Source organism: Cygnus olor, chromosome 17 (assembly GCF_009769625.2).
Source record: "Cygnus olor isolate bCygOlo1 chromosome 17, bCygOlo1.pri.v2, whole genome shotgun sequence".
NCBI lineage: Eukaryota > Metazoa > Chordata > Aves > Anseriformes > Anatidae > Cygnus > Cygnus olor.
Window position 1 is genome coordinate 15,073,042 of NC_049185.1, and position 15,480 is coordinate 15,088,521.

At 46.4% G+C, this 15,480-nt stretch overlaps 1 protein-coding gene across 1 annotated transcript in view; it reads right to left on the minus strand.

Moving 5' to 3' along the window:
• MN1 (MN1 proto-oncogene, transcriptional regulator) overlaps positions 1 to 15,271 on the minus strand; it is a 41,969-nt gene extending 26,698 nt beyond the window's left edge. Inside the window, exon 1 of the mRNA XM_040576908.1 lies at positions 11,735 to 15,271. Within this exon, the coding sequence (XP_040432842.1) occupies positions 11,735 to 15,167 (3,433 nt within the window). The 5' untranslated portion in view covers positions 15,168 to 15,271. The remainder of the gene's footprint in view (positions 1 to 11,734) is intronic.
• Between the last annotated feature and the right edge of the window lie 209 nt (positions 15,272 to 15,480).

Below are 15,480 nucleotides of genomic sequence, written 5' to 3' on the forward strand. Positions count from 1 at the left end.
TAATGGGAACTTTTCACTTTTCTATTTGGGCCAGACCACTATGGAAAGCAGGAGTGGTCTTCAAAAACATTTAAAATACAACTCCCTAAAGCAGGTTCCAAGAGAAGCTCCACAAAAAGGAGGGAAAATGCAAGTAAAATACATGTTAAAAGATGGTAGCAAAAGGAGAGGGAAAAAAAATCCTTAGTGATGTAAGCCGTGTTTTAGACAGGGAGAGGAAAAAGGCTGTAGTTTAGGTATTTTTTTCTAAGGAACAAGAGAAGGCTTGGTCTTTCTCTTCTTCCATGCATGAATCACAAACAGCTCCTCTTCAATGTAGCAGAGTCCCAAACATACACAAAGAGTAAAATGGTGCTGTGTGATCGCTTTGAAAAACTGCACAGGAATATTCTGAGTTATACTATTTACTAGTACATACAATGGAAAAAAAAAAAAAAAAAAGGAAATGAAAATATTTTTATCATCATAAACAAATGCTCACTTCTCACTATAAATAGTTCCATACAATTTCAAATTGGGTATAATCTAAACACTAATTTCAAGCAATTGACACTAGGATCCAAATTTGCCTGATATATTGCCATCAGGCAAAAAAAATAAACCCAAGGAAAAGTGAAAGCAGACTCGAACTGACTGGACAATGTTTGACTAGGTTTGCCTCATGTGGTACAATTAAGGGTGAACATAAAATTAAAATCTGAAATTTAGAAAACTTTTACCATCAAGTATCTCAAACTCAAGTCAGCACAAAACAAAATAGCATACTGGCCTTGTGTTTAATAAACAAACTGATTCCACAAATAATGTATCAGGGCTCACAAAAGAAGTTAAAGCTGTATATTTTCTAATTGTTCTTCATTTGATATTCTTCACCTCATTTTTTCCCATGTTGACTTTTTTAAGCTTATTTCTGAAAATTAGTATAACAAATAATTTTATCCTTCAAAACAGATATATAAAAGTGAAACAGTTGTGGAAATACAACTGGACAATGAATAGCTTTTATTCCCTTTACCTAGCCATACTTCTCACTGCAAAGCAGTAATTACAGGAATCTACTTCTGTTTTAAGCTTTGCAGTAAGCAATTTCCAAATTTAAGGCCAACAACCAACCCTTCATTATGCTTAATAGGTAGACATAAAAATGTAATTATATCACAATCTCTCAATGTATGTTTTTCCAGCTCTTGAAGTTCATACTTGTCTGATTCAAGGAAGAGACTTTTTAATCTACTTTTTAATCACTCAGGAATACAGGAGAATTTGGATAATTACTTGGAATAAAACTTCATTGGTTTGTTTAAAAAAAACAAACAAACGACGTTTTAAAAGCAAAAGTCTGTCAGCCCATAAAAACAAGATTCACAGTACTATACCTGCAGCAAGAAATTCAGGCTGCACTTTGACGAGCCCTTATCAGGGAGTTTTGACCACAGACTACAACAAACCTTCCCTACAGTCCAGAAAAATGGTGTATCTAGAAGCAGCAAATTAATTTCTTCATTTTTCCTACGTACCTCTGTTAAAGTAAGAAAAATCAGGAATTCAGTATATTAACTTGCGTAATCTACAGAACAAATGACTTTATCATATAAAATGTAGTACTATTTTGCATGCAGAGTTTAAAGGTTAACCAAATAACTGAGGTTACTGCCGAGTTCACCATAGATTTTCATGTGACAATTGCCACAGTCTCCTAGCGCTGTTTTTGAGCCATCTGAATTCACATCCATTTTGCAGACAGCTACAATGAATTAAAAAAGATGGTATAAAACATCCCATTGGCTGAAAACAATAAAAAATAACCAGAATGAAGAAGTCACTTGCTAGCCGCCCTCTCTCTCTCTCTCTCTCTCCCTCCCTCCCCCTCTCCCTTCTTCCTATCTCAAAATTGCCAATATGAGATTTTAATTGTACTTGAAAAAGTCCTACTTTTCCCTCTGCCTCTAAAACTTAAGAACTTGTATAGAGAACAACCGGAGTTGGGATGCTAGCTTTTTCTCCCAGCATAAAAGGAACAGCATGTATCTATATTTAGAGAAGGGAACTACAGTATCCAACATAAAAAAAAAAATAATAATAATAATAAAAAAATTAAAAAACGTACTGATTTTATCTTCAAAAAAGCACTTGTACTTTTGGTTTGTTTAAATCAAGAATGTGTTGCAAGTGTTTGACCCTATATCCAGCAACCATAAAATCTGTTCCATCACAAAATACCAGCTGCTTTGCACTTTGAATGATAACACTATTTTTTAAAGTGTTGCAGAATTATTGTTTCATAGATTGTGGCAATTTTCATTATGATTACTGTGGAATTCTTTTGGGAGTGAGGTGGGGGTAGAATACAAACAATAGGCACATTTCTATTATTTCCCTGCTTTTAAAATGCTATTTGGTCTGGAAATGGGCTATTCTTCAGATTGCGCAAAAAAAAAAAAAAAAAAAAAGATCAGTGCATCATTCTGGAACGAGTGAAAATTAGTAAAACAAATGAGTCGGATCAAAAACACCTATAACATTAAATGTAAAGTCATCCAACTGCCTTACACATCTAAGAGATGTCCTTTTTTTAGCAGTATGACATCAGGACAACTACAGGTTTATACCACAAGAAATGAGGTGATGCCGTACTGCCGTTATTTACAAGCTAGTGCAAGTCATCGAAGCACATTTATTGGCAGGGGGGAAGATCTTCCTCTTCCCTCCTCCCAGAAGAGAGAGGAGAAAAGAAACACCCATGATGCTTCTATCCCTAGGTTTCTGGAGGAGGTGAAAACTCACATCATGTCAGTTTCTTTTTCCTGTTGCTCAGACTGAGAAATGTATTTAGGTTATTACATTCACACACTGTATCAGAAGAACCATAGTTGCCGCCACCCTTTTTTCCAGGGGAGAAGAAATACCCCACCAAGGAGGGCAGCACCGCTGTGCCCTTCCCACCGCCGAACGCAATAGAGGAGAACGCAAGTGACCCAGCACTCAGACTACCAAGTGGGACAAGATTGCTCCCCACTCCTCTTCCTGAGGCACGCTGCTTCCGCGCACCCTGCGAGGGCAGCACCGGCCCGGTGCACGCCGCTCGGTGCCGCACCGCCCTGGCCCTGCCGGCCCACCCAGCACCGCCACCTGCCCCACAGCCCCCGGGCTCCGCGCCCCACGCCGCCTCCCCCTCTGCGGCCGCGCAGGGGCACTGGGCGCTGGTGAGCACCCGCTGCGCAGCATCTCCGTTTCATCTGGCTTGGACCGTAAAGCTTGAGCCGGGGGAATGTCTCCTAGGCTTCTGAAGTATGGCATAAAGCTCCGTGTCAGTTTATGGCGCAATACATATGATCTTAAATAATAAAAATAATAATAGAGTGGGACCTCAATATATACTCCACTGTGATCTAAATCAAACATATACCCAAGCATCCATAAGTGCAATGGTAATGACTTGACCAACTGTGCCATCTAGCCAAGAGACAGGAATACTCACACAGACTCTCTCCGCCTGCTTTAACCTTACAGACAATCGAGAGCGTCACCTCCAGCAGCGGCTGGGAGGGAACGCGGACGCAGGGTCCCTGGGGACGCAGCCCTTGCTGGCATTCATTTGCATTTCTGTTTTTTAGATATCATCCACTGTCATCGCATGCTTTTTATGAGTTCTCTTATCCAAGACCAAAAGGCTTTAAAATGCCATGATAGGGAAAGATTAAATATATTTTTAAAAAAAGGGGAGGGGGAAGATTTCTCTAGGAAGGAGATCCTAAAATTCGGACCGGATAATAATTTTAGTCCAGCCTCCATTTCCTATGCTAATAAATCAATTTACATCTTCATAGCAAAACGGCTTCAGGGTATTTACAAAAAATAAATAAATTTTAAAAAAGTTGTGCCATTCTTTTTAACCTGCATTTTGGGAGGTTGAGGAGGAAGGAAGGATAGAACCATTTCCAGGTTTTTTTCATGTACCTGCTTCACACTGCAAATTAAAATTTTCAAATTTAAATTAGGAGTATATTCTTAATTAGGGTATGAAGTGTTTTAAGATTTTCCTCACTTTACAAATGGCTGCTTTTTCAATTAACTATGCTTCCTCAGCCTCAGGATGATCTTTCTATTAGCAATACAAATGCTTTCTAGTATTTTGTGAATACTAATTCACAAAATTAATTAAATGCAGACTTAACTCTAAGAAATATATTTTACCACAAAAACAAACAAAAAAACCCACACACTTTCACAACTGCTGACTGATTAAAGGTTTTTCTGTGATCAAGAATGTCAAGTCCTAAAGGCCCAGCAGTCAGAATTCAAGCTAAGAGAGTTAAAAGAAAAAAAATAAAAAGGCAGCAACTCAGTTTCCTCATCTCATCTTTTAAAGGCTCCACACAGAAAAGGATATATTCAAAAGGTCAGGCAAACCAGCCACTAGAGAAAGGCTGTAGCACAGTCTCTAATACAACATTCTGCAGCGAGGAACTAGCAGAGCTCTTCAGAGCTCATACATGTGTTGTTTCTGTGTTTACTCTCAAATAAATTGTATTTATTTTAATGTAAAAATCTATCAATGCAGCACTTAAACATAACCAGACTTCTGCTTATCAAAACAAAAAAAAGCTTCTTCAGACAAACCTCAAAAGCTAATAAAAAATTAGACAGCGCAGTGTCATGCACTGCATTTTTATGCTAAAATACCAAACAGACACAAATAGACTGCTAAAATTAAAAACAAACACACATGACTTATGCAACTAAAGACACACAGCACAAGTTAAGCATGTAGACAAGAAATGGTTCATTTTCAGGAGCTACCAGTGACCAATGCATGCACATCAGGGAACGAAATCCTAAGATATAATGAACGGTTACTATATAATTGAGGCCAGATGAAACTTTGTAAACTCATATTTAAAAATGGCTGGCAGGGGTCAGAACCAGCTGAAAGGGATACATTCTAGATTTAAGGTGTCTTGAAACACACCAGCCCAAAACACAAGGCTGCTGAACACAAACACTTGTGCTGCTATAGAAAAATAAATAAGGGGGGGAAGCTACTAGCCAAAAGGTAACTACAATATTTTTTGCATCAGTATATAGACAGAAAGTACAACACTTTATAGAGAGTACATTTCTGGATCATCAAGTCATACAACTAATTACACCAACTAAGGAAAATGCATTCCCCACATACATATGCTTTTGTCATTTGCAAGGAGATGAGCTGTATATGAAGGCTTAGAGGAAAGTGCTGGGGGAGAGGCCAGAAGAAGGGGCGTTGAGGAGGGAAGTTGCAAAGCAGTGTCACCTAGGATGTTCTCTTTGAAGTATTAAGAAAGTCAGCTTGTAAAAATTAATGGATTAGACATCCAGCTGTTCAATTCTCAGCTTTAAATTTAAAAAGTATTTGACTCGGAAACATTGGCACATAATCCATAAGACATATTTAAATTTATAAAATAATAATAATAATAATAAATCTTTGCATTAAAAAAGGTCACTAATAATTAGTTATGTTTTAACTGCATCAACAGAAATGTGTTTTGCGAAGGAAAAGCAGCTAACTGCAAAGAATATCGGTATTTTTACATAAGCCAGTCACATTAACACCATGTGCAAATTGGGTCTATCTACGAAATAGAGAAAAATACAGTTTACATTTTAAAAGCTGAAAATTCTAACCAAGATGAAGAAAGACAGGGTGGACCTTGAATTCCTGGGAGATTACACAGCTTCACCTATTCAATTTCTAGAAGGTGCCCTGCTCCGTGTCCCTTGCCCAAAAACTTGATGATGAGGAAGTGGAGAAGAAAGCCATGTCCTAAATATACTCATAAACGGAAGCTCTCTCTTAAGAACAGCGCTCAAATAAATGAAATGAGTAATTCTATATACCTAAAAAAAAACACCTCCATCTTAAAAACATCCCACAAAATAAAAGCATATATTTACAGATGCAAATTTTGTTATTTTCAAGGGCTTAAGACTTTTCAATGGAGGAGAAAGAAAAAGGAATACTTTGACAGAAAGCTTGCTACTGGCTGGAGCAGAGGCCTGGTATAGATATGTATTTTGACTCTGAAATTAATTATCTACGCCTTTTGCATATGAAGCACTCCAGCCTGAAACATGGTAAGAACAATATATTTTATCCTAGTAACAAAAAAGGGAAGAATCCCACTAAACACAATTTAACTGGTCACTTTTGATATTCTATGTTAGTGCTAGCAATTACGTAATTAAACTGTTCCTGATATTTGGTAAATTTTGTATGAAAAAAAACACCACATAAATTGGGCCACCTGAAGATTCATTTTAGAGCTGGATTCACTCTTTTTGTGGATACTCTACTCACATTTAAAAGAAATACACAAGAAACCTGAGACTAAAAATGTACAGTAATTTGGCTAGTACTAAAATTTTATATGGCCACATAAAGACATATTGCCATACCAAAACCTCATACTGAACGTTGCAGAAGAAGGGAGTCAACTGTTACAAATAAAGGCAGTCTATATAATTTTAGGTTAGACTGTTTAATGCCTTATCATTTGCTCTATATAAGTAACAACAAATTGTATTTGCAGGTATTGACTATTAATAAATTTTATGCATTTATGCAAAATTATTTATGGTTTTATAGCACAGCGTTGCACTAGATCACTGTTAAAAAAGCAGCTATCTCATATTAAAAATGAAGAGCAGACATTAAGCAATACATCACAGATCAGAATAAATCTATGCTCTGACCTATGCTCATAGATACATATGAAGTCTAATCCATCTCTTTTTTCATCATAGGTAAAGAACTAAAACATACACACACGCTAATTTCAAGAAATATATCCCCCAAATGTCATGCACACTCTCACACTTAGCATGTACAAAATATCCCCGTTAAAACTAATTTCACAACAAAACATACCATCATAAAATAGCAGACTTGGTTAAAGGAAAGTATCATGGTGCAAACCAAATTTGTGATGTGCATTAATTCAAATACAGCTAGACAATCCAGAGACGGATAGACGGATGTAAAGGCAAATAGAGTGGCTACGGTAGTAACTGAAATCAAAATAAATTCACACACCTTCTGCCTTAAATATTTTAGTGCATTATAGCAGCAATAGCAAGTAATACTGCAAACTCTACCCTTGCCTTCTCTAATATTTGCCAGAAAAGTCTACAAGTACAGTGCTGCAAAATATTTATTAAAAAAAAATGTTTCTAAACAGGACCATTTTCTTGTAAGAAAATATTAAAAATTATAGTTTGTCAAAGTAGACATTAGAGTACTACTGTCACCCAAATGAAAACAGGTCAATCAGAGGCAACCTTTCGTTTTTTTTAATAGATCAGAAGAGTTTAAAAGAACATATTAAACCCAAACCTAATGCACACTGAAATCTTTTCTACAATATGCAATGGGAGTATTTTTTCCTCATAAGTCTGCCTGCTAATCCAGATCATTTATTAAAGATGTGTATTTCATATCTGTGGAATATATCGCATAACTTCTTGGCAAAGGTAATAGCATTTTTTTCACTAACAGTTAAAATTCCTGGTGTACGTTTAAACAGCTCTTTAAAGCAAACAAAGCATCATCAGGAATCACAGATTCATCACTGCAAAGTGCACTGAGCTTAGTCAATGAACTCATTTCCAACAATCCTTACTATGGTATAATTCCGTTTAAATCGTATATTGCTTGAAAAGATATTTAAGTGTTTGAAATACCTCACAAGAGGTCCGACAAACTCAGTCCCAGTAAACAAACCTACTTCCTTCATAAAACCTCTCAAAGAATTTAGCTGTATTTAAAATAAAAGCACACAACAGAACATGCTAGGAAAAGAAAGAAAACAAAGGCTCATAGCTGCATCTGGACCAAATTTGCCTTTTGTTAATGTATTTGGTATTAATTTACAAATGTTACATCCTGCTTCTTCAACAGTTTTGGCCTGCTGGCTCATTCAAATGGCAAGTTCGGTATTATGATGAAATATTTACAAAAAACTCAAGGATAATATCTAAAATATGCCGCACCACACTTGCACATCGGCACAGACAGAGTAGTGCAACAGCCACAGAATATCTGACTATATTCTTATTTTTTCCAATCAACCTGCTTGGTTCTAGGTTACATTTTAATGTCTTCACCTGACATATGCAGTATGGGACCTTCAAAATTTCAATTAAAGACTAAAGCCGAAAGCCCAGTAGAACCTAATTACTGGGTTCCTGGAGAATACTAATCAACATGTCACTGAAGGAAAATTGTTCTGGTTCAGTCAAACCAGGCAGAGCAGAAACCCATTACACTAGTGCTAGGTTTTTATGTGAATTTGATCCCGTTACTCTTTGTTAGTTAGAGCTACGGTATTGGAAGTCAACATGACCTCTCTACACTAAATATTGTCACATTTCACTTCTAGCTCTAGCTGCATGGCAGAGGAAAGGAAGATATTTTATAATGCATTTTTGGTGAAAAACAAACAGCCTCTTCCCACAGTACATGTTAGTACGAGATACTATATATCAGAGAAAATTCCTTATTGAAAACTGCATTTCAGTGAAAAGCGATGACCGGTCACCATTAGGTTAAATTCAGAAGAAAAATGCAGACATATACACCGAACTCACTAAAGGCTGTTATTAAATAATATAAGTGTATACATACTGCACAGGCACCTACAGCACAGGTGTCTGAAATACTGTTATCTGTTGTCATCTACCTTTAAAACTCAGATAGACTGTTAGGTATTAGCAAATCATTTTAATACCACTATGAGTATGAAAAAGAGATGAGTTATATATAAGGAATGTGAACAGTTATTAAAGCAACTCGAACAAGTTGTTTCCATCAGTAATCCAGGCATTAATGGAATATTCAAAATGTTCCTGGTTTTGCTGGGTTTTAGAGAGCTTGTTAATTACAAAAATATCCCTCCAAGAGCTCCAGTAGAACAGAGCCTTAAATCCCTCTCGCACACACACTCCACTCCTACAGAGAAGAGCAGCAAGAAGGCGGCACGCTGAATTCAGCGCTCTGCCACGGTAAAACTTGGTCATTCACACCGGTCTGAGCCTTTCTTCCACCCCTCCCTGAGCCCACAGAGGAATCAACACGCACCACAACAGCCTCATACTATGAATAAATTTTCTCTCCCATCACAGTAGGTCTAATGAAATAGCCCACCAACAATGCATGTGTGTTGGTTAGGGAAGTTAGGTCTAACAACTAATTTCACTCTTAATAATATTACACAGTATTACAAAATGTGTGCCATGGTAAACACTCCTCCAATGTAGTACTAAGCACATTTAGTAACCGCCTGGAACTTGGAAGAGTGCTGTCTGAAACCTGCGTACTCATCCTACCTGTGTACAACAGGGAACTGCTCGAAAAAATACCATCGATGCAAATCTCGGTTGACTAGAATGGTTTAAAATCTCAATCACTAGAAAAATAAAGCCCTTTTTCTGAACACAGTTTCAAACACTCAAGTGTATGGTAATGTAAAGTCAAATTATTTCTACTAACCAAAGAGAATGGCCTATTTTATCTCACCTATTGTATCTTTATCACTTACAACAACAGTTATGGTAAAGTCTCTACTGGTGTATATGAATTTCCTCATCCAAAGTACCAGTCCATTCAAATCCTTCAAGTGACTCAAGTGTAAAACAAAATGAGTGCCTCTATCCATTGTTGTAAAACTGGTTCGTTATTTTGTGCTTACTCTCTGAAATACTAAAACATATCCTTATATAGGAACACTGATTAAATGGTTTTCCTTCCAAGTGATGAACTGTTTTAACAGCAACATTGTGGTTATCGCGACCAGAAAGCAATTACTTATTTCACTAGATGTTACTAAGAATAGTGATGATCAAAGTGAACGTAGGAGTGCTGTTAAAGAAGGCAACACTCCATATGACACAGATACATGAAATATACATAATTCTAAGCCAAATTACACTTTTAATAAAAGCACAGACTATTCATTGTTTTGTTATGATTGTTCGGATTTTTTTCTTTTTTTATTCCATGAAATTAAGATCTATGGAATAAGCTGCTCTTTTAAAATCTGTTTTTAAGTGTAGCACAGTGTGTAAATGTTCATATCTGTATATATGCATATTATGTGCATGTGTGTGTCTGAGAGGGAGGGTGTATGCATGACAGAGAGGGGGGGGTGTGTGTGTGTGTGAGTTGTGAGAGAATGTATATATGTGTTCAAGTCTGCCAAGGTAGAACTGACAGGAACTGTGATTTGTGCTAACTAGCTATTGATCCAGTCAGATCTAGATGTTGTGTACAAGAAACAATAAAAGAGAAGGGGCCAGGAAGGATGCTGTGTGCAACTCCATTTAAAAATGGAAAAGAAAGGCCCCAAACAAACCAATTTATGTCCTTGCCTGGGTGAAGCACGGAGAATGCTGATGGGCTTCCTACAGTCTGCTGTGCATGCTAAACACTCCCGCCTCAAATGAGAGTCTCCTGAGCTGGGCATTAAACATGAACAAAGAGACAAACAGTGGGGGCTAGGATTCATGCTTCAGAAAGCCAAAGCTGGAAAGCCAACCAGAACTAGGAGTAGGAAATTGATGAGTTTTCAAACCACCTCAGCTCCCTTTTGATTTTCCTAACACCTTTCTTAGTGAAATTACTAAGCACGCTATACTAAAAAAAGTCAGTCTGTAAGACTAGGCATAACGAAAATAATTCCCAGCTACACAAGTAGTACCAAACAACAACTTTCCTAGGCTCACATAATGAGTTTATACTGCGTAAATTATGCACGTGTACTTACAGCGCATCGAGAAATCACCTGTGTGCATTCACACAGCAGGTAAATGCATGTGCATCTATTGTAATATTCACATATAGTCAGGCGGCTTAAAAAAATATGTATTTGATAAGATAAGATAGAAACCAATTGAATCCATAATTATCTTTAGCCTAAAAAGCTTTTATAATAGAGGGTTTTCCATTAATGTATTTTTTTCAGAGCTTCGAGAATTATGATGCCCTCTGGACATGGGGAAGGATCAAAACTGACAACTAATGTCGAAATTAAGCATATGTCAACTATGCAAGTTTTATACCAGACCCAGAAGCTTATTTTAAATTTCCTTTTTGATAATAAAATAAATGCCAAGAGCCTTTTAGTTTAATATCACACTGCTCCCAGGCTTTTAACACATGCAGGAAAATACCTGAAACCGGCAGGAAAACACCACTAACAAATACATGCTTTCACAGCTTAAGAAGACTTCTCTAACAGTTTGGAGGAAATGACTGGAAAGGACGGAAGGCACAGGGCTCTGCAGGGAGCCCTCTCCTCAGCACCCCACGCCAAGCAGCATGACGGGGCGCCGCCGTGAGCCCCTCTCCCCAGGACCCCTGGGCATGCCAGGCAGCCGGTGGGGACAGAGCTGGCGGCAGAGGACACCGCGCTCAGGGCCATCACCCAAGGGGCGGGCAGTCCCACCACGCTCAGTGCCGGCCGGTCCCCACAGGGCAGCAGGCGCTTTGTCCCCTCCATCAGCTGCCCCCAGCACAACTATCCGGCAGCCTTGGTGCCAGAAAGTGCCCAGCACCTGCCCTGGCTCCCGCAAGGGGCAGAGTGGGTCTGGGGCCAGTGCATGCTCCGTGTCCAGGGACCAGAGCCCCACCACCTCCCCTGCCCTGAAAGCAGCCCAGGGTCTCCCCCCATGGGAACCCGCGCAGGGCAACAGATACCTTCTTTGCTGGGGTTCGGGGGCTTGGGCTTCTCCCACGGCACCATGGGCTTGTCCTCCTCCTGCCCCTCCATCAGAGCCTTCTCGCCAGGCAGGTACCAGGTGGAGTTGTGCTCCGCCATCAGGGAGTCCAGGTCAATGGTGCTCATGGCACCCTTAACGCCCTCTGAGCAACAACTGCTCAGGTCACTGTCCCCATTCTGCCCTGCGCACTCCCCCTTTTTGCTCTTCAGCCCCAAGGGCTGGTCTTCCGAGATGCTGAACTGCTGCCGCTGGAGCTGGATCTGCGCCTGCAGGATCTCCAGAGGGTGGATCTCATCCTGGGCTGAGGTGCTCGTGGGGGTCCGCACCTGCTCCATGCCCGGTGTGCCAGGGTGGGCGCCTGCTGTGGTGCTGAGCCCATAGCTGTCAGGGGTCGAGGTAGATGTATTGAGAAGGCCGAGGGCCAGGGGCTTCTGTCCGTTGAGAAGTGCATGCTCCCCACGGGGCAGCTTGGGCGAGCCGCCTAGCAGCGGGCTGCGGGTGGGCTTGGAGACGGTGTTGTCGGAGCTGGAGGACACCTCGTCCTCGTTGCCGTAGCTGGTGCTGACCTCGTCAGGAAAGTCCACGTGCGGGGAGCTGCCGTCCGACTTGGTCACGCTCTGGATACCACTGTCCAGCGACGACATGAGGTCGGGCTGCTCCCCCAGCAGAAGCTCGCCACCCTTGCCCCAGGAGGGTGAGGTCAGGGGCTTGTCATGCGGGGTGCCCCCTCCACGCTCCGTGCCTGCAGCCCCTGGCGGCGCCCCCGCAGCTGGCGGCGCCGGCTGCCCCGGGCTGACGCCAGCCCCGCTGCCCTCTGTGGCCGAGAACTTCTCGAAGAAGGTGCCGGGGCTGACGTGCCCACTGTCCCGTTTCCGGCGGCCCCGCCCCCGCCCGCCGCCCGCCTTCCCCTCGCTGCTGGCCGCCGGCTCCAGCGCGTAGCCGGGCGAGAGGCTGCTCTCGGCAGGCAGCAGCGGGGCAGCACCTGCCACCTTGCCCGCGCTGCTCCCGCCTGCCGGCGGTCCTGCTGGGAAATAGTCCGGGGCAGCTGACGGCGGCGGGTCAGGCTCAGCCTGGCTGAGCTTGCGCTTGGCCTCAGCCGGGCTCTTCTTGTTGAAGGTGACGTTGAGGTTGGGGGCGCCCAGGCTGGCGATCATGTTCTGACAGGCAGTGGAGAGGGCGGCCAGGCAGCTCTGCCCGAAGACATTGTCCTTGCTGGCCGGCTTGCTGAAGGAGCCCAGCGAGAGGGCACCCAGCTTGCTGGCGGCAGGCCGCGGTGGCGGCGGTGGGGGGAACTCAGGCGGGGGTGGCGGATAGGCACCCGGCGAGGCGCTGAGGGTGGGCGCAGCGCCGTGCGCCGCTGGCTGCCGTGCGGCTGCCCCAAAGGGGAAGCCTGGCTGGGCGGCAAAGTCAGCAGGGCCACGTCGCTCAGCAGGGGCATTGGGTAGCGACACACCACCACCCGGCGACTGCAGCTGCGAGAGGCCGCCCATGGCAGGCGCGAAGGGCGGGTGGACACCAGGTGAGGGCAGGGCCTGCGCTGGCCCCTCGCCTGCCATCCGCAGCGGCTCTTGCAGCCCCAGCCCACCAGCGCCCGGTCGGAAGAGCACAGCTGCGCCGCCCGGCTGCAGGCCCAGCTCATGGGGGGCCGCTTCGGCTGGCAGCCCTGGCGCTGCCATGCGCCGCGGGAGCAGCTCCCCAGGTGGCGGCGGCCCCGCAAACCAGGCGCTGTCAGGGGTCAGGTGCGGCGCCTGCGGGTCAAAGCCACGGCCGCTGCCGGCCTCGCGCTCGAAGGCCGGCGGGGGCAGGCCACTGGGTGGGCCCACCTCACCGTGGTGCCCTAGCTGCTGCAGGCTGGGTGGCCGCAGGCGCTGCTGGCTGCGCGAGGCCATCTGCTTCATCACCAGGGCTGCATTCTGGCGCTGCGCCAGCGCCGGGTGCTCGGGGCCACCGTGTGGCAGTGGCCCCCCAAAGGCCTCTGGCGCCGGCGGGGTGAACTCGCCCGGCAGGCCGGGGTAGGCCGACGGGGAGAGGTGGCTCTCCATGGCGGGGCCATGCATGCTGCCGCCCCAGGAGGCACAGCGCTCGACGCCAGGGTTGCTGGGGAAGTCGAACCGCGGCCTCTTGGCGACGCTCACGTAGGGGGCATCGAAGTGCTGCAGTCTTTGATTTGGTGGCTGTTGTGGAGGAGGGTGCTGCATATTAAACACGGGGTCGGTGTAGGGATGCATATTCCTGTTCTCCAGTCTGTGAATAGGGTATTCAAACTGTGCATGCTGGTTCTGCATTATTGGCCCATTGTCCTGCAAGTTGGGGTTGGGAGCATTGGCTTCTGTTTGCTGTTGCCTAGGGATGGCTGGCGGGCAGGAGTTCTGTCTGGCCAGCAAGCCCGGCGGCTGCTGCGGCTGTGGCGGCTGCTGCTGCTGCTGCTGCATCAACGGGTGCCTGGTGCTGGCCCCCGGCTCCAGGCTGGTGGACATCTTCCGCGCCCCCCCAAAGCGCTCGAAGAAGACGCCGTGCTGCTGCGGCGGATGCGCCTTGGCCACGGCCATGCCCGGTGCCCGGGGCAGGGAGGGTGTCCCCGGGTAGCTGCCGCCTGCCGGCACCTGCCGCCCACCTCCGTAGTGCGGCAGCTGCCCCTCGGGCTCCGACGGCGAGAAGACGGGCAGCTCGAAGTGCCCGGCGGGGCCGTCGCCGGGGTAATTGTATTCCAGAGAGTCCACGCCGCCCTGCGCAGGGAGCCGCCGCTGCTCCAGGCCGTGGGGCTCGGAGGAGCCGGCCGCCGGCAGCCCGTGGAAGGAGGCGGCGCGGTTCGGGGACTGGTCGAGGGGCAGGCAGGGCGCCGGCACGGCGTGGCTGGAGGCGCCGGCGCTGTGGTGCTGGAAGTCGGGCAGGTTCCCGGGGCGCTGCTGTCCGAAGCCCTCGGCGCCCTGGCTCTCGGCCATGTGCTCGTAGCCGTCGGCGAACGCCGTCTGCCCGCCCAGCGCGCCGCTGTAGCCCAGGAGCCGGCCGCCGTGCACGCAGGAGGCGCCGGGGTCGGGCCCGAAGTTGCCGCCGAAGTGCGGGTGGTGCTGGTGGGGGTGGTGGGCGCCGCCGTGGCCGCCGTGCGGCTGCTGCCCGCCGAAGAAGCCGTGCACCGGCGGCTGCATGCCGCCGCCGTGCAGCTCGGCGGGGCCGCGGCCCGGGAAGCCGTACGCGTCGCCGGCCAGGCTCATGTTCATGCCCAGGAGGGGCGGCTCGCCCAGCGCGCCCAGGGCCGGGTCCACCGCCGCCGCCGCCGCCGGGCCGCCGCCGGGGAAGGCCGGCGCCTTGAAGTGCGCGCTCATGCTCAGTCCGGGCTGGCCGAAGCCCCGCTCCCCCTGCCCGGCGCTCCGGCTGCTCATCTGCGGCTCGAACTGCTCCAGCCCGAACATCCTGCGCGGCTCAGAAGGGCATGGCCGCCCGCGCGGCTCCGCCGTCCCGCTGCCCTCCGCACCGGCCGCCGCGGCTCGGCGGCCCCGCTCACATCGTGCCGCGCCGCCGCGCCGCTGGCACCGGCACCGGCCGCCCGCCCGCGCTCACCCCCGGCGGCTCGCCGCTCGCTGCCGCCCGGCGCCGGCCGCGCTGCGCTGCCCGAGAGCCGACGGGGCGGCGCGCCGCCGCTCATAGGCTCCGGCGCCCGGCAGCTGCGCGCCGCATGGCCGGCCCGCCGGGCGCTCGCCGCTCGCTGCCCGCGGCCGGCGGCTC